Raw genomic sequence first — 18509 nt, 5'->3', positions numbered from 1 at the left:
CCATCTACATAAAAAAAAAAATACTAATCATATGAGTTTTAAAGATACATTTAAGATACCTGTAAATGTCTTCTCTAAAGACCTATGCTAAAGTTTTGTGTTAGTTTTCTGCTGCCTCCCACAAGTGTGCATTGACATATCCAGTTGGAGTTTGCAGTTAATACAGTACCTCCCAAAATGGTCAGATCTTCTCCAAACCTGTGCCAGAGTTTGGGGTGCATTTTGTGCTGTTCAGGGTTCAACCACAAAACATGAGCATTTTGGGGGGGGGGACAGGACCAAATTTGGAGTTTCATAGTAAATGGACCTGGGTTTATTTGTCCATGGCATACTTTTTGCATAATGGCAAACCCAATAGTTCTGAATCAAGGAGAATACTTACCGTACTTTGTAAATGATGTGTGCATGTGTGGAAGAAGAATTCCTATCTTAGAAAAAAAGACAATGCTTCTTTTAAATATGGTGCTTGCGATCTTCTTTTTGTATCCCCATTGTGTGTGTGTGTGTGTGTGTGTGTGTGTGTGTGTGTGTGTTTGTCTACTGCCTAATTAATCAAAGACACCTTTAGGGTGTTGTTGTTCGTGCTTATTGACAGCATAATCCTATGCATATCTACTCAGAAGTAAGCCCCACTGAGGATATGTTTCTTGGCTGATGTCTATGGGATTGCACTATAACATTTTAAAAAGTTGCTGTTCGAAAGACACTTACCATCGAACACAGTGCCAATTACTTATCAGTAAATATACTTTAACATTGTAACTCAAATTTCTGGATACAGAAAACTTGTTCTGGCTTAATAAAATATGCTAAGCTAAGCTAACCTAATCGTGAAATATTTTGGTTAACAATGGAAGCAGTATGATTCATATAGAATGGATGGCGTGGTATTCTTGGAGAAAAGGATGTTCTGTTCTATAAAAAAAAAAATTAAAAATCTGCTAAGTAATGGCCGACAGAGGGCAGCCTTCAGCAACAGTGCCATTTGAACTTCTGAGGTCACTTCCAGATGACCTGTTTCATACGCATTCAACCTGATTTGCTTGTGGGGAGATTAGACAAAGTTGCAAGAAGCAAGGGCTACCGCTCATTTTTATGTGTATCTTTCCGTATAAGGAAAAGTATGACCTTTTTGGGAAGCTGATTTTGAAGCACGGCGTTTCAAATCAGCTTTAATTGTGCAGCCTGCATCTGCTGGGATGTGATTGAATCCCATCCCCAATAGTGTAGCTGTAGGTGCTGATTCTACATTCCCAAAGTGGAAGAGAGAGCATGAGAACATTGCAGGCCTGAAGACTTTTTGTCTTATTAAGTGTTCGTTTTAATAACCACCTTGCCGTTTATTCTGCCCTTCTCCTAATTGGAAGGTGAAATCTACACCATCAGTAGAATGGAACAGTCAAACATGTCCCAGACTGTGCCACTTCAGAAGTATGAGTGTGACTGTAAAATTCTATATCTATATCTATATCTATATCTATATCTATATCTATATCTATATCTATATCTATATCTATATCTATATCTATATCTATATCATCTCTATCTCTATCTCTATCTCTATCTCTATCTCTATCTCTATCTCTATCTCTATCTATCTCTATCTCTATCTCTATCTCTATCTCTATCTCTATCTATATCTATATCTATATCTATATCTAATCTATATCTATATCATCTATATCTATATCTATATCTATATCTATATCTATATCTATATCTATATCTATATCTATCTCCTTGATATACTGTCTTGATTTGCTGTCTGTCAGGAGGTGGCGTCAGGAGTAGGTCAGTAATAAAACACCCAGTGTCAGTGAAGTTAACTCTTTATTCAGAAAAACCAAAACAGTGCAGGCCTGGTGACCAAAGCAACTCTTCCCAGTAGGTCTTGCCCCAATGAGGCAGTTGTGAGGACTGAAGGTCCCTGTCTTCCCATTGCTCCCTAAGACTCACCCTCCCCTTTGTAAGGAATCTCAGGCTCCTTACTCTCTTATTGCTCCACCCTCTTCACTCCTCTACATGTTCTGGGAGACCAGTGAGAAGGGGAGCTGGTCATAGTGGGGGTAGGGGCATGGAGTCTTCCTGGCTTCTTCAGCAGCCTGTCTCATCTCTGTCTCTTGGACCCCCTTCTCTCCTGTCTCTTGATTCTGGACTGCTCTCTGCCCCAGCCTCTCCCTGCTCACTATTCCGTTGTCTCTTCAGCTTCCTCCTCCTCCCAGTCTGCCCCCTCTTCTCCCTCTGACCACTAATCATCATCCCTGATGGACTTTTCGGAGCTAGCCAACCTGATAGGAAGAGTCAGTGACCAGAAGGAGGAGGAGCACCAGGAAGAATGGAAGAACTTCAAAGATTATTTACTTAAATATGTTAAGATAAATTAATTAGAAATACTTGCGGGGGGAAAGATAGGCTAAGGATTTAAATATGTGAAGTTATAGAACATTATGTTTAAAGCAAAGATGAAAAGAAACAACGATGTTAAGAGGATTAAGTAAATTTTATGAGATTTTGTTTTGGAAAACCGTTACAATGATATATATTGAAATTCAGTCAAGGGAATTTGAGGAAGTCACTTAACAATGTTATTAAGATTGGATTAAGTACTGTTATGATGTGTGTGTGTTTTTTGTTTATTTAAATTTTTGGAAAAGTAATTTAATTTTTTTTAAAAGAAACTAACCATCATCCCACACACCAATCCCCTGGCTCTGAACCTTCTTCCTTTGGGGGTTCCCTTGGGGTTCCCCAGATGGTGCCTCCCAACACTCCTCTGCATTCAGCCAGTCCATAACACTATCTATATGTAGGGTAGATGATGTCTCTGCCACTGAAGCATCGTGAGAGGTGGCAAGCAGTAGGATGAATGAATCAATCAATCTGCCATGTGCCACACCTTCCCTCTAGTATTACAGTGACACTTCACTTTCTGCTTTGTTCCAGTTTCCAGAAAGTAAGAATCTAGTGCCTTACAGCAAAATCCAGGGTAGGTGTGTTCAGGTAGTTGAAAGCCCTGAGACGTTTCCAAAACTAAATGGTAAATACCCATGTAGGTCTTTGGAGAGTTTGGGCATATTTTAGGAAACAAAGTGTGAAGACAATTAACTAAGTGGTTGTGCCCAGCTAGGGAAAATGGGGCATTGACCCAGCAAGCTCAGCCTGCCCCAACTTGCCTGTCTTCTTATTTACAACAACCAATCAGGTAATGGATCTTCCTGCCATTGGCTCTGGCTCCACCTACTCTTGAGCTCCCTGCCTTCTGCCCTGCTGGTCCCAATGAGCATCAGTTTGTGGCACCAGTTGTGCCACAATTAAAATTGCAATTACATGGTCAATCAGGATGTAATTACAACAGGGCAGGACTTGGGGGTGGGGGGAGACATCCAGGACTGCACTCAGCAGAATGTAAAGGGGGATCCCCAAACACAGTAGAACTGGCCATGTGCCACATTTTAAAGTAAAAAGAGAAATAACTCCTGGATGGTTAAGTCCAGTCAAAAGGCGACTATGGGCTGCGACACTCATCTTGCTTTTCAGGCCCAGGGAGCAGTGTTTGTCTACATGCAAAACAACATCAAACCTAGCGTTACGTAAAATACATTCAACAAACGCAAAATAATAATAATAATAATAATAATAATGTACATCTATGGTATAATTGTTTATATTATTCTTATTTGTTAAAATATGTTGAAATACGATATTATATTCATTCATATTATCTAGAACATGTATAACTGATGAAGCCCAGGAAGGCGAAACAAGGCATTATTCCAGAAATTCTTGTCAAGATTCTGTGGAACTGTACTAAGCTCGCATTTGGATTTTATGAACATACAAAGACATACGTGGAACAGAAACTAGCAGACATTTGGACTCCGTGAATGAACTGATCTATTGGGACTTCCATTTATATTGTTGTACTTTATGTGTTGATTATGTGCAAGAGAAATATTTGATACTGTGATAAAAACACAGAAGAGAATTGTTTATGTGAATGCACAGGCGGTTACATTTTTTGTGTGTTTGTTGAGCATTTGTCTACAGACAGCTTTCCAGGTCATGTGGCCAGCATGACTAAACTGCTACTGGTGCACAGAGGACCGTGACAGAAACCAGAGTGTATGGAAACACTGTTTACCTTCCTGCCACAGCAGTACCTATTTATCTACTGGTGTGCTTTTTGAACTGCTAGGTTGGCAGAGGCTGGGATAGAGCAACCGGAGCTCCCGCCCCCACCCCCACCCCGTTGTGCAGATTCGAACCACAGACCTTCCAATCAGCAAGCCCAAGAGGCTCAATGGTTTAGACCACAGCACCACCCGCTCCCTCACATTTTAAAGTACACAAAGTAATATATATTACAATGTGAAGAACTCCCACTTGTATGAACATTTAGTCTGGAACATAAAATTATGCATCTGCCTCCCAATGGAATTCACGAAGTGTGTACGCAGCTAAATTCTGTGCTATTCTGCAGTTCCAAACACCCTGCTGTGCTCAGTGGATGCAAACATATAGCAGCACTTCTGAATTGCTAAATGTGCATGCTACGAGCCCTCCCAGTCTTGACTTGGCACACTGATAACCTTAACAAATTGTAATAGTAATCAATGCTAAAGGTAGAGGTGGAGACAGTTTATTTAATATATTGACCACTTAGGGTTTCAAATGTTGTCACCAGCACTTTGAATACCGGCTGGAAAGAAAGAGGCAGCTAATGAAAGAAGCACTGAGATATTATGTTTCCAGAAAGCTGGTAACTCACCCCAGAGAGAATACTAGATGTCATCTGAGTATAGAGGCCACTGAACACCATTTCTCAAGATGATCTCATCCCGTGGCCTCATATATACACTGACAAAAAGGGACAGAGTCAAGCAATCTCTCCTGATCACTTGGGAGTTCAGGAAAGACTCTCTGTCTCTGTCTCTCTCCCTCTCTCTCCCCCACACCAAACAAACACAAAAACTGACTCAAGGGTATTGTTTAGCTGCTATTAAGTACAGCAATCTCTTCAAGCATTAAGCATGAAAATGAGAGCCTTGTTGTCCAAATACCATAGAAATATGGCACACACACCTCCCCCAATGGTTACAGCATGGTGCTAGTAACACCAAGGTTGCAGGTTCGATCCCTGTAAGGGACAACTGCATGTTACTGCACTGCTGGGGACTGGACTAGTTGATCCTCAGGGTCCCTTCCAACTCAAAGATTCTGTGGCAAAAGGCTTGATGGTAAAAAGTCATAAAAATATTAATTGATTTCAGTAGGAAAATCTCAGTGATAAGGATATGGTGGGAAAGAGACTTGGGACACAGCATTTCTGAGCACAAAATGCTCTGAATTTACCAGTTCAGGAAGCTCAATATAAAGTGTTATTATGCTGGTACTCAATGCCATCCAGGCTTAATAAAATCTGTTCAGGTGCATGTTTTAAGGGAGCAACCTTATAACAAGATGCAGTGGCTCTCCAGTTCAGCTGAGTTCAGCTAGTCCGGATGCAGCCATCTCAATCCGGCCCACGGACGGTCCGGGAATCAGCGTGTTTTCACATGAGTAGAATGTGTCCTTTTATTTAAAATGCATCTCTGGGTTATTTGTGGGGCCTGCCTGGTGTTTTTACATGAGTAGAATGTGTCCTTTTATTTAAAAATGCATCTCTGGGTTATTTGTGGGGCATAGGAATTCATTCTTCTTCTTTTCCAAAATATAGTCCAGCCCAACACATGGTCTGAGGGACAGTAGACCGGCCCACAGCTGAAAAAGGTTGCTGACCCCTGAGCTAGTCCCCAACCCAAACCAGCTCAGTCAAAGCCTGCTAAACCAAGGCTGATGAAAGTCTCCCCCAAGGAGTGTTCTGGGGGCATGGCAGGGGAAGAAGCAGAGAGGGAGGACTTCTTGGACTGGGTCCTGATTCCATTCAGCTCAGTCATGTGGCCTGACAATCTAATGCAGAACACTGTTTTAAAGGCTTGTTTTCCAAGGCTGACGCAGAACCCCATCTTAATTGACAGTGGCATGATTTATGCCAGCTTCTTCTGCATAGAATTGCTCTGAGTGGTGTTGCTGCTTGCTCCCTCCCGGGCCAGCAGCAGCGCTTCCCGGGCCACTAGCTGACTGTGTAGTGGGGCAGACACGTTGGAGAGAAAGGCCAGGAAGCGCTGCATGTAACCCTCTCGTAGTTGAAGGTGCAGGCGGCACTGTCGGAATGTTCTGGCTAGCTTGGGGAAACTGGATTAGATGACCTTCGTGGTCCCTTCCAAGTCTGCAATTCTATGATTTCTGCCTATGCCCTGGTTGCAGAAAAGGCGGCGGCAAGAAATCTCTGCTGGCTGCAGAGACGGATGTCGCCGAACGAGTCGCCGCTCTGCTCCGGCAGGGGGCGCCGGACGTTAGAACAGGGGACAGGTGGCGGCCGCGGACGGTGTAGCGGCGAAGAAGGCGAGTGCGGGCCAGCTTGGCGTCGAGGAGCTGCGCGCTCCGCCATCCCACAGGGATGCCCGCCAAGGACGTGACGCGGACGCCACCGAGATCCTCCGCGCTGGTCTTCTTGCTGCCTCTGCTTCGCGCTGCAGTGCAGGCGCGCGAACAGCCTGGGCGCGCGGCCTCCCCGTCGAAAGGCTTGCTGCAGATGCGGCGCTCGCGCTCTCGGAAAGGGGAGGAAGGAGGGGGCCGCCCTCGCTGCTGGGGTTCTTGGATCGCTTCCTCCTCCTCATGCTAGCGGCTGTTGCTCTCCTGGTCTGTTTGCTCCGCCTGTTCTGCCGTCAGAACTTCGTTTCATCGGAAGGCTTCGTTTTCCCGACGTGGGTGCAGGTGCAAAAGGCGAGATCTGGAGGCGACGCGGTTCTCCCCACTCCATGGTGCGTGCGCGCAGCTGGCTGTAAACGGGCGTGCATCTTTGGCTGTTGCTGCTGGTGGCTCCTCACCCCCCCCCTTCAGATTTCTCTCGCGGCTCCACGCCCCGCCGTCGAGCTTTACCGACGGTGTTACCCAGCACACAGTAGCGCCCAGGAGTGCCAGTTTGGCCTCGCGACCGTGGGTGCCCGCGGTCGTGGGTGCCATGCAGCGTGCATGGCCCTGGCACCAAAATGGCTACCACTCAGTGGATTTGTAACTGGCTGACTGACCGAACCCAAAGGGTGCTCATCAATGGTTCCTCTTCATCCTGGAGAAGAGTGACTAGTGGGGTGCCACAGGGTTCTGTCTTGGGCCCGGTCTTATTCAACATCTTTATCAACGACTTGGATGATGGACTCAAGGGCATCCTGATCAAATTTGCAGATGACACCAAACTGGGAGGGGTGGCTAACACCCCAGAGGACAGGATCACACTTCAAAACGACCTTGACAGATTAGAGAACTGGGCAAAAACAAACAAGATGAATTTTAACAGGGAGAAATGTAAAGTATTGCACTTGGGCAAAAAAAAATGAGAGGCACAAATACAAGATGGGTGACACCTGGCTTGAGAGCAGTACATGTGAAAAGGATCTAGGAGTCTTGGTTGACCACAAACTTGACATGAGCCAACAGTGTGACGCGGCAGCTAAAAAAGCCAATGCAATTCTGGGCCTCATCAATAGGAGTATAGCATCTAGATCAAGGGAAGTAATAGTGCCACTGTATTCTGCTCTGGTCAGACCTCACCTGGAGTACTGTGTCCAGTTCTGGGCACCACAGTTCAAGAAGGACACTGACAAACTGGAACGTGTCCAGAGGAGGGCAACCAAAATGGTCAAAGGCCTGGAAACGATGCCTTATGAGGAACGGCTAAGGGAGCTGGGCATGTTTAGCCTGGAGAAGAGGAGGTTAAGGGGTGATATGATAGCCATGTTCAAATATATAAAAGGATGTCATATAGAGGAGGGAGAAAGGTTGTTTTCTGCTGCTCCAGAGAAGCGGACACGGAGCAATGGATCCAAACTACAAGAAAGAAGATTCCACCTAAACATTAGGAAGACCTTCCTGACAGTAAGAGCTGTTCGACAGTGGAATTTGCTGCCAAGGAGTGTGGTGGAGTCTCCTACTTTGGAGGTCTTTAAGCAGAGGCTTGACAACCATATGTCAGGAGTGCTCTGATGGTGTTTCCTGCTTGGCAGGGGGTTGGACTCGATGGCCCTTGTGGTCTCTTCCAACTCTATGATTCTATGATTCTATGAATTTGTGGGTGCCCTGCCCTTTCATGGTAGTCACCACCTATGGCACCTATGGTAGCACCCCTTCCCTGAATATGAGCGCCCCTGTGATTGCATATCTCCGAAATTGTGCGTTTGGAAGTGCCTCCTCCGCTGCTAATGCCCTCCTCCGAAGTGGGGTTCCTGATTTAGTAGCCAATATTTTCTAACACCTGCGTCTGCATTATTTTTATTATTTTATAATAATTCTCAACCACGGAGAACCTTCTCTGGTTCCCAGTACCTCCCCAGTCCTGCCATACTGACTACACCAGCCTTTTCCATAGCTATACATCTCCAAGCCTCTTTCTCTCATCTGTGCCTAATCTTTTCTCAGAAAGTCATCTCTTGGGGCATATATCTACTTGCTTCATTTCAGCTACCCTTTGGGAACCATATAAAGGGGGGGCACAAGTCATTAATGAGGCTGGAACCCTAAACAGCAGCAGCCACCCTGCTACACTGGGGCTGGGGGAGAAACTTGGTTTCACAGGTGCCAATAGGGCACCAATCAAACTTTGATTTGCTCAAAGTGTATTAGAACATGGACTGATTCCTCAGGAGTCATCATGATGTGAAATAATCAGCAACATTTCTGCTAAATGCTTCAGTTATTCTACTTCTGGGAACTTGGATTCTGACATGTACTCAGCTCTATACTACATCTTCTGAAAACAAAATTTCCTTGCAGTCTCTATCTTATTATTGTGGGATGTGAAACACATAGCAGTCAAGTACAACATTCCTAGAGTGGACAAAAGGAGGAATGTTTGCACCAGCCAGTAGGTAAACTTCCTGTTTCTTCCTAGGCTGGGGCAAACTAGGCAGGTTGTTTTCTGCTGCTCCAGAGAAGCGAACACGGAGCAATGGATCCAAACTACAAGAAAGAAGATTCCACCTAAACATTAGGAAGAACTTCCTGACAGTAAGAGCTGTTCGACAGTGGAATTTGCTGCCAAGGAGTGTGGTGGAGTCTCCTACTTTGGAGGTCTTTAAGCAGAGGCTTGACAACCATATGTCAGGAGTGCTCTGATGGTGTTTCCTGCTTGGCAGGGGGTTGGACTCGATGGCCCTTGTGGTCTCTTCCAACTCTATGATTCTATTCTATTCTATTCTATTCTTCTGCATGTGACTAGAGATGGGTGTGACCATACCTGCCCAGATGACAAAAGCACCTGGGACACAGCCCTCTTTCTCTCTCTCTCTCTGACTCCATTCCTAGAAAAAGCAACATCTCTTCAAAATGGGTGGGTCATGGTAGTAGGTGAAAGGTACCTCTGGCCAATGCCACCATCTAGGTGTGTAGTAAAACAATGGACATCTTATGATACTATGCCTCAGTCTCCAGAGCAGGGTGAATCCATCGATAATGGAAGTTCCAGTATCTTTTACAAGGGCATATTGATCTCAGCACCTGATTTAGGGAGGTGTAGGTGGTTCCCCCACCCAGGATGCTGAGCCAAGTGGGCACAAAATTGAGAAGATCCATAATTGAGAAGATCCATTTGGGGATGCCAAATGCTGGCCTTATACAGGGCATCATATTATGAAAGATTACCTTAACCTGCCCCTGCTTGACCTAACTTCCAATGTTTTCTATGCAGCCAGTCTCTAACCATGGCCAGACAGTGGGAAAGCACTTGGCTCTGGATCAGATGAAAAGGAGAGGTGCAGATGAATGTCACCATAGTACTGATAGCTCCTGAACACCATGTGTTCATGCGGTCTCACTCAATGGCCTCATCTATGCATTGAACAAAACAGGGAGCAAAACCAAGGAATAATTCACAGTCCAGAGGTATAACCACACACAAACGTATCTGACTCAACTTTCATGTATTGTTGCCATTAAATACTTATTCATTCCTAGTAATAAATTAACAAGCTAATGAGGTTAAAACATAAACTGGGCACTGAAAGACATACCCTGCAATGCACAAAAATACTTGCATATCAAGTGCTAATTAGCAGGTTGCACAATCACTGGTGGCATTTTTAAATGTACAATAATCACTTATGAAAGAGAGCAGTTAAGTAAAAATCCAGATCTGAAGGGTACAAAAAGTAGCTTAGGTATAAATCTGTATTATAGCATTTAAGCATGTCAAGAAGGAGAAGCCACCCTAAGCACATTATAAAGGGGCTATCCTATGCACAAGATGCTGGTGTAATGTTAAGCTCGGTCAGGGTTAAGTATGGCGGATCCAAGCTTCATTCTGGAGCAGGGCTACTGCTGACTGAGGCAGCCTAAGACTGGCAGAGGGGAAACAAACCATAGTTACACCACTCTTTTTGCCAGTTTAATTGATGTCAGGGTCCCAGGTCACATGACCAAGTTGAATGGGCTTAAGATCAAGCCCAAATCCCTGCTCTATGGTCCCACCCCCAGAATGCCCCTTTCCCAGGGCTTAACACTGGCTTAAGACCTGCTAGGCTCCACTTAGCTGGCTTTCTCCTGGCTGAGCTGGAATGAGGGAGATAGAATATCTCTGTCTGAGCTGAGGATAGGGAGCTACACCAGCACAGCCTGACTGCGCCAGGAATCTCCTAGCTCAGCTAGAGATCCACTGGTTCCTGACCATGTTCATCCCGCCAGATCTTGCTATAGGATTGCTCCCTTGATGTGCAAAGAATGCTTTTCTATTTCACTTATTATGATTCAGGTCTACCACACAAATAAGATGCCAGTGCACATTAGAATACATATCTCATTCAAAGCAACACAGTGTAAACAGGCTATCCTCACTCACATGTCCATTCAGTTGTGATTTAAGTGCTGGTTCTCAAGGCAGCAAGCAACACACAATTACTTGTAGAGTATAAAATACATTTTTTAAAAACTCCCTATCAGTGAATACTTTGCTACAGAAGGAGTGATCACCCATGTTAAGCGATGACCGTCTATGATTAGCAGCCTTCACCACTAATGGAAACTGGAAGAAGGGGAGTGCTTTATTTTATTTTTGTGTAGTAGAAAGAAAAACAAGAATCTGCCCACATATCACAACGGTACAAAAATGGTAAATATTTCCATCCAAACCTTTCCAATTCTATGTGGATTGTATTGGTTGCCAGTATTCTACTTGTAACATCAAATGGTAGCTTCAGTTGCATGGTAAGCTTCAGTTGCATAGACTCCATGTGTCTGTTATAATGAACAGACAAATCTGGGACTAAGGTACACCCCTATAATCCATAGAAATCCACCTAACTGCCTCACAACTAGCCAGCCTGCCTTCTACAAGGCAGCTGGTAAGGGGAAGAGAAAGCATCTCTAGTAGTTCCATGCAGACCCAACATGGAAAAAGTTTATAAGCTCTTGGTTCCTGTGCAAGACTCATTCAGTGGCCCATCTCTTGGAGTGCTAATGATGCTCTCATGAGACCTTGTGAAACAATCTGACTTTTTGCAAGATCTCGTTAGAACATCCCCACCTCGCCTGAGAATAGCTAAAACCACATACGTTGAAAGTGTGTAAGAAGCAGGCATAGTGTAATGACAGAATCCAGCTGAGCTGACTCACCTTTAATATAGGTCTGTGGGCCTATATTTAAGAATAAGCCAACTATCCACAGCCAATTATTCAGTCAGCAGCAAACAAAAACAAAACCTGATAAAGATTAAATAATCTATCATAATCACACACACTTTAGAGCTTATCTACACAGAAAAAGCCAGTCATATGGTAATGCAGTTCCTGGACATTTCAAATTTCAATTGGGAGGTGGGACAAAAAAAAAAGGAAGTCCCCTTCACATTGATAGCTGTAGAGATTCCCTGATATCAAATTTTCTTTGTGAAGGGAGATTTTATAAATGAATTAATGGGAGGGTATTTTAACATTTGGGTCTCACATCAGCCTGAAGTGGTACAGTCCAGGAGCAATTTTACCATGCTTGAGAGACATGTAGACAAAAACATATGTCACATGCATGTTCAGAGGAAATTCACACTTGTGTGTTCATCACTATTTCTGTAGGTTCGCACACAAATCTAATTTGAGTACTGACAACTGAATGTGTGAACTATGTCTGAGGTGTGATCACTGTTCTGAAGATTCTACTGATGATTCTACATCTGTAATGGCTTGTTTACATACGAAAGTCACCACAACACTGCAGCCATGAGCATGCACATTTGAACAAGGCCTATGTGACTTTTTGGTGGCAGTAGCCCTTTTAACTTTAGCATCAAGCAATGGCTTGCACATGTGAATTGGCAATCACATATTAATTGCCACAGACAGAACTTTAGTATTATCTACTGTGAAAACACACACAGTATTTTCAGTGGAGAAAAGGCATGCATTCTTCAGAGAGCCCCCAAATATATGATGAATCAATACAATGAAAGGTTGGTACCTGGATGTCTGACCCACCAAACCCAAAAAGTGCATTTGGTGCAAAAAAAAAATTAAAATAACAAATCACTAGCACTCTTTTAGTATTTTTCCCTGGGTGTACTTAAAAAACAACCACTGATCTCTATACTCTGGCTTCTCTTCAGATTGTATTATTCTATAGCACTTGTTATTCTAAAGTGCTTCCTCTCCTCAACAGGTGTGGTCCACATCCTGACAAATGTGTCTCGTTGATTTGTATGGACCTGGATAACACCCAACATAGCATCTATCTTAGTTCCAATTCTAACAAATAGCAGGGCCTTCTTCAGACATTATGTTCCTTATGTGACATGGGAGGGAACAGGGATGAGCTCGTGGTCTCCACCTCCTCATTGTCCATCCCCACAGCACTCCATAAACTGAGGGCTTTCTGTCTGCATTGTGGAGCCTTATCTACTTGTCTGCCTCTTCTTTTTTTGTCCTGTCTTCTGGATCAGCAATTCTCAACCTGTGGGTCCCCAGATGTTGTTGGACTACAACTTCCATCATCCCTAGCTAGCAAGGCCAGAGCTCAGGGATGATGGGAGTTGTAGCCCAACAACATCTGGGGATCCACAGGTTGAGAACCGCTGTTCTAGATTGTAAATTGAGGGAAGGCACTGTCTTGCTTTTATTGATCTGGACTACTACTACTACTAATAATAATAATAATAATAATAATTTGTTTATACCCCGCCCATCTGGCTGGGTTTCCCTAGCCACTCTGGGCGGCTTCCAACAAAATATTAAAAATACAATAAAACAACAGACATTAAAAACTTTCCTAAACAGAGCTACCTTCAGATGCTTCCTCTGCAAGCCTTTATTTATTTTTGGCTGAAGAGTAAGGCAAACGTTCTTTAAACAAATAAATAACTAAATACTTGCTGGTTATGATAAATAGTCTTAAGGAACTTTAAACATTGCTTTTTTAAAAAAAATGAATAAAGTGTCAAACAATTGGTCAGAAACTCAAAAGATGCTAGCAGAGTAGTATCTCCCTATATACATAAGAACATAACATGTTGGCGGCCATGCCAACTGCAGCATGAGAAATAACAGGCCAGCCCAGGCACAGTGTTTAATAGAGCCTTGGTTAAATGTACCCACAGCAAGGTTTAATGGAGGGCTGAGGAGCCCTTAACCCAGCAGTTTAGCAGCTCGCTGGGCAAAGCAACTCACGTCCCCATTAAACACATCTGTAGGGAAGAGAGGCATTTCACAGAGCAGTTTAGTGAGCTCTGTTAAACCTTGAATTGGGTGGGGTTGACAAGCTGATGGGCAGATGGGATCTCACATCCAGACACTCCCGCATCTCCTTCAGACCTTCACTGAAATCTGAAAGCTCTGTGCTTCACTTTGAAGTCCTGACCTCACTATGACATCAGAGATTGACAATTGGAGAGCATGGGGGTGGAATGAGCTCAGTGAGTGAGTGGAAGGAGCCGGGGAAAATTTTTTGGAAGGTGTAAAGAGTAAGTGGAGTTGACAAGAAGAGTGAGCACCAGTGGTACACCTAGGTGATGATGACAGCAACAGCTCTAGCTCTGCTTTATCTATTTGATTGTGTAGTTGGAGCGGGAAGTGAACTGTCCTCTTCATTGTCTTACAGATGCAGTGGAAGGGCATTTCCTCTGAACTCATACAACCCCTAACACCAAGCCACTTCCTCAGCCTTATCCGGGTTTTTCTTATTTGGGAATAGTCTCATTCAAGTACTGTATGTGTGCAGAGCGGTCTTTCCCATAGGGCTTAGTGGTGCGTCGCGCCAGCGCGCTGGCCTCTCAGGAGCGCCCCAGCGAGTGGGGGAGCTGTGCGGCTTTGCCAGCGGCCTCCCCTTTCCCTGCATGCCTGCCAGCTGTGCCCCGCCAACCTTATGGCTGGTGGGCGTGCAGCTTGCCTCCCAAGCCTCTGTAGGGATCGCTCTCCCACGGCAGCATGGGAGAGAGTTGCAAACCCCACCCCACCCCGGATGACTGGAAGTTCGCAGTTTCACCGCCCCGCCCCCACTATCTGTGGTAATTTGGGGGTGCTGGGCAGATATTTGCACCCCGGTGCCGCATCTGCTAAAGAAATGGTAACATAAGAAATGGCAGTTTTACACATTTCTTATTTGCATTTCATAATGCTAGCTCCAATTCTTTTCTCATCTCTGTGGAAATATGAATGGTAAAGAACTCCCAAGGAACAATAAGTGGGTCTGGTTTTGCCACACCTTGCACATCAGAAAGACATACAGTTGCAATCACTTTCTAACCACTTCTTTCATTTTCAAAGAACAAGAATAAAGGAATGTGACATGAAAGAGCTGCCTATTTGAATGGCCTATCCCATACCCCAGCTTTGCTCCAGCTTAACCACAAAAATATAGCAACACATATGATTCTACATCATGATCAACTGCATGGGGTGCCACACAACAAATACCACATTTCTTCAGTATGTCTTGGGGGAGCAGTGCATAATTTCTGAGAGAGGAAAGCATTTGTCTGCCTTGGAAGGTGCACCATCTAATCTAGGATGTGCATGAGGATTGTCCTTGGAAGAAGTGAGGAAAAGGCACTCTACAGAAACTCACTCTGCTTTAAACATTCCTGGAGTTTTAACTTTGGCACAACAAAGAGATGGCAGGGCTAAGTCCAGTCCAGATGCAAAAAGGAACTTTGCAGGAGAGGCCATTGGCCTAAGACTTTTTTCCAGCCCATCATTCCTTCAGGAGGATGAAAGTTTCATTCTTTTATTTCTCTAACCTCTGGGACCCTCCCAGCTTGTGTGGCAAGCTGGGAGATTTATTCCTCATGGCCTTCCCACAAGAACGCGGGAGCTGCCATTGGACAAGTATTGACCACTTCACTTCTACGGAGTCTTTCCCAGCCCTACACAGAGCAAAGGGTAGCCCATAAGAAGAAGAAATCAAAAATCATATTAAGGCAATGCCTTTATTAGACCAGAGCAGTGTGGAAACTTCCAAGTTCTCCAGAACTCTTCAACCATTGAATCACATGGAAGAGCTCAAAATCTCACACACTATTTTGTGTCATTTGGGTTGGCCCAATAAATACATTGCCCTAATGTGGATTTTGGAGTTTTCCCTGCCTACCTACTCAAGGTCCCTTTAACTAGTGTTGAAATTGTGATATGCATGCAAAGGAGAGCTATGGACCCCTCCCTCCCCCCAAAACAACTTCCTACCTAGCATGCAAATCAGAAACCTTGCCAGGGGAAAAGGTGGCAACCCTGCCAAGGGTAGGAATCGCAAGCGTCCGGGTTGCCACATCTCTTGTTCTAACCAGGCTCCTATACCTTTAATAGTCGCCCGACGTGAGAGACATTCGGAAGAGAAAGCTTTTCCCAGCCCGGCTGTGCAAATGTGGCGGGGAAGACCCCACCTGCTTAAACATCATGCAGCTTATCATGCACCGGAAATAAAGGAAGGAATAAATAAATTAAAAGCGGAGAGGCCGCCCCAACCCCGCCAGTCTAGCAGCGGCTCCTGCCCTCGGCAGCCACGCGGCCTCCGGGAGTGCTGCGCCCCGACGCCACCTCCCTGGAGCCGCCGGCCGTGGCTCTGGCGAAGAAGATAGTCCTGGGCTCGCTCCTGGATTTGTAGCTGTACATGAAAGGCACGGTGGAGGCGAAGAGGAGCACGAGGGCCACGCCGAGGAAGATGGAGCCCGTCAGCCACTCCATCCACGCGAAGCCCAGCAGCACCATGGCCAGGAAGGTGAACACCAGGCAGACGCATCCCGCCTTCCGCCGGCAGGAGGCGCAGCAGTGGCCGTCGCCGGGGTCCTCCGAGCAAGAGGCATCCGGGCTGCCCACGGTGATCGTGACCGCGCCGCTGCTGCGGTCCGACGACGGCGAGGGCTGCCGGGCGGGGGGCCGGGGCACCTGCAGCAGCAGCAAGCGCTGGGCGCGCAGGTCGCGCAGCAGAGGCGCCCAGCCGCGCAGCTGCTGCAAGATGCCCTCCACCAGCTTGGTGTTGACGGGCAGGCTCTGCACGCGGCCGTCGGGCAGGGCCGTGCGGTGCCGGCACACCGGGCACGTGAGGTGGGAGTCGGGGGGAGCGCCCCGGCCCCGCGGAGAGTGCTCGCCGCCGCGCAGGTGCAGCTGCGCCAGGCAGTCCTGGCAGAAGGTGTGCAGGCACTCCAGCAGCTTGGGCGCGTGGCGCTCCAGGTCGAAGAAGTTGTAGCAGATGCGGCACTCGTACTCGCCCGAGCTGAGCAGCGCCTCGGGCTGCGGCGGCGCGGAAGGCGGCGCAGAAGGAGCCCGGATGGCAGCCTCTGCAGCAGCAGCAGCAGCAGGAGCAGGCTGCGCCTCGGTCCCTTTCAGCGCCTCCCCCTCCTTGCCATCCTGCCGAGCCCCTCCCTCGAGCTCGCCTGGGTTGCAGGCTTCCTGCTCTGCCTGCTGGTCCATGCTGTCCTCTTTGCCTCCGCGCATCAGGGGGCCGGGGCGGGAGATGCTCACTTTCCCCCTCCCCGGGATTCCGCGGGCTCTTCACATGCTCAGCTGGCCGCAGTTGCGCGTGATGCTCCCCCTTCCTTCCCCTCTCCTTTGCCTGGCGAAGGAGGCTTCGGCACACCCTCGGGATGGCTTGGATCTCAGCACGACTCCCCTCCCCTCCCCCGCCTCCGGTGCCCCTCTTAAGGCTGCTTCTCCCCAGCCCGGTGACGTCACGCGGGTAGCCCCCCTCCCGTGGCCCGAGCGGGCAGAGGCTCTCTCCGGTGGCGGCCCCGCCACTCCCTCTCCGAAGCGGTGGGCCTGCCTGTGCGTGAGCTCATTTCCTCGGAGAGGGAAGCCGGAAGCTGCAGCCTGGCTTAAGGGGGCGGGTTTGGGGGGAGCACCGGCACGAGCGGAGGAAGGGGAGACGGCGGGGAGCGAGACCCGCACCGAAGTGCTGCTATGCGGACAAGGCGATCCACCCCATCCCGTGTGTGTGTGTGTGTGTGTGTGTGTGTGTGTGTGTGCGCGCGCGCGCGCAAGTGCTTTCAAATCTATATGTATATTTATATAGGTATAACAGAGAAAGGTAAAGAGGCAAGAGAGCCTCTCCTCCCCACCAGATTAGTTGCAGAATGCATTAAATTCACTAATTCAAAACGCATTCAAATAAAGGTGCCCGTCCACAGCCTCCCGTGAGTCCCATGCTCCTTTGGAACCTTTTGTGAAATAAAGCTTATTTAACAGCACTATTCTTTTAGAAGTGTTATGGGAGAGAGCGAGAATCATAGAGTTGGAAAGACACTCCGTGGGTCATCTAGTTCAATGCGGGAATATTTTGCCCAATGTGGGGCTTGAACCCACGACCCTGAGATGAAGAGTCTCAGGCGCTACCAACTGAGCTATATAAGAGTCTGCACTACGTTCAGCTGCCTGCTTTTGTTGTTGTTTCTCTACCATTAGGTATCTTGCTGTTAATTTATCCACTAAGTCCCATGTTTGTATTATTAGCCACACTTGGTAAAAGTTTGGGTTCAGCTGTGTGAATGTTTAAATAATGGCTGCACTTAATAAGAGGCTGCAAATCATGCCATGCACATAAGGGGGTAAAACAAACTTTGCATTACAATTTATAAAATTCAGTATTGTCAAAAAAGAGTGATGAGGGGGAAAGGTAAAGGTAAAAGGACCCCTGACCATAAGGTCCAGTCGCGGGCGACTCTGGGGTTGCAGCGCTCATCTCGCTTTATTGGCCGAGGGAGCCGGTGTACAGCTTCTGGGTCATGTGGCCAGCATGACTAAGCCGCTTCTGGCGAACCAGAGCAGCGCACGGAAACGCTGTTTACCTTTCCCCCAGAGCGGTACCTATTTATCTACTTACACTTTGACACACTTTCAAACTGCTAGGTTGGCAGGAGCAGGGACCGAGCAACAGGAGCTCACCCCCGTCGCGGGGCTTCGAACTGCCAACCTTCTGATTGGCAAGCCCTAGGCTCTGTGGTTTAACCCAT

General features: G+C 46.6%; 1 protein-coding gene across 1 annotated transcript; it reads right to left on the bottom strand.

Annotated features, from left to right (window-relative positions):
* Window positions 1-14803: 14803 nt before the first annotated feature.
* Window positions 14804-17333, bottom strand: RNF228 (ring finger protein 228). The gene has a single exon (XM_081191177.1). The coding sequence runs from the start codon at window positions 16996-16998 to the stop codon at window positions 16039-16041; it is 960 nt and encodes a 319-aa protein (XP_081047303.1). The 5' UTR covers window positions 16999-17333; the 3' UTR covers window positions 14804-16038.
* Between the last annotated feature and the right edge of the window lie 1176 nt (window positions 17334-18509).

Source organism: Podarcis bocagei, assembly GCF_964188305.1.
Source record: "Podarcis bocagei genome assembly, chromosome: 4".
Taxonomy (NCBI): Eukaryota; Metazoa; Chordata; class Lepidosauria; order Squamata; family Lacertidae; genus Podarcis; species Podarcis bocagei.
The sequence above is the reverse complement of the archived record's forward strand: the minus strand, read 5'-3'. Positions and strand labels throughout refer to the sequence as shown.

What these genes read in the sequence shown, in the direction of transcription:
- RNF228 (XM_081191177.1), bottom strand. Translation starts at nt 16,998, where the DNA reads ATGCGCGGAGGCAAAGAGGACAGCATGGACCAGCAGGCAGAGCAGGAA.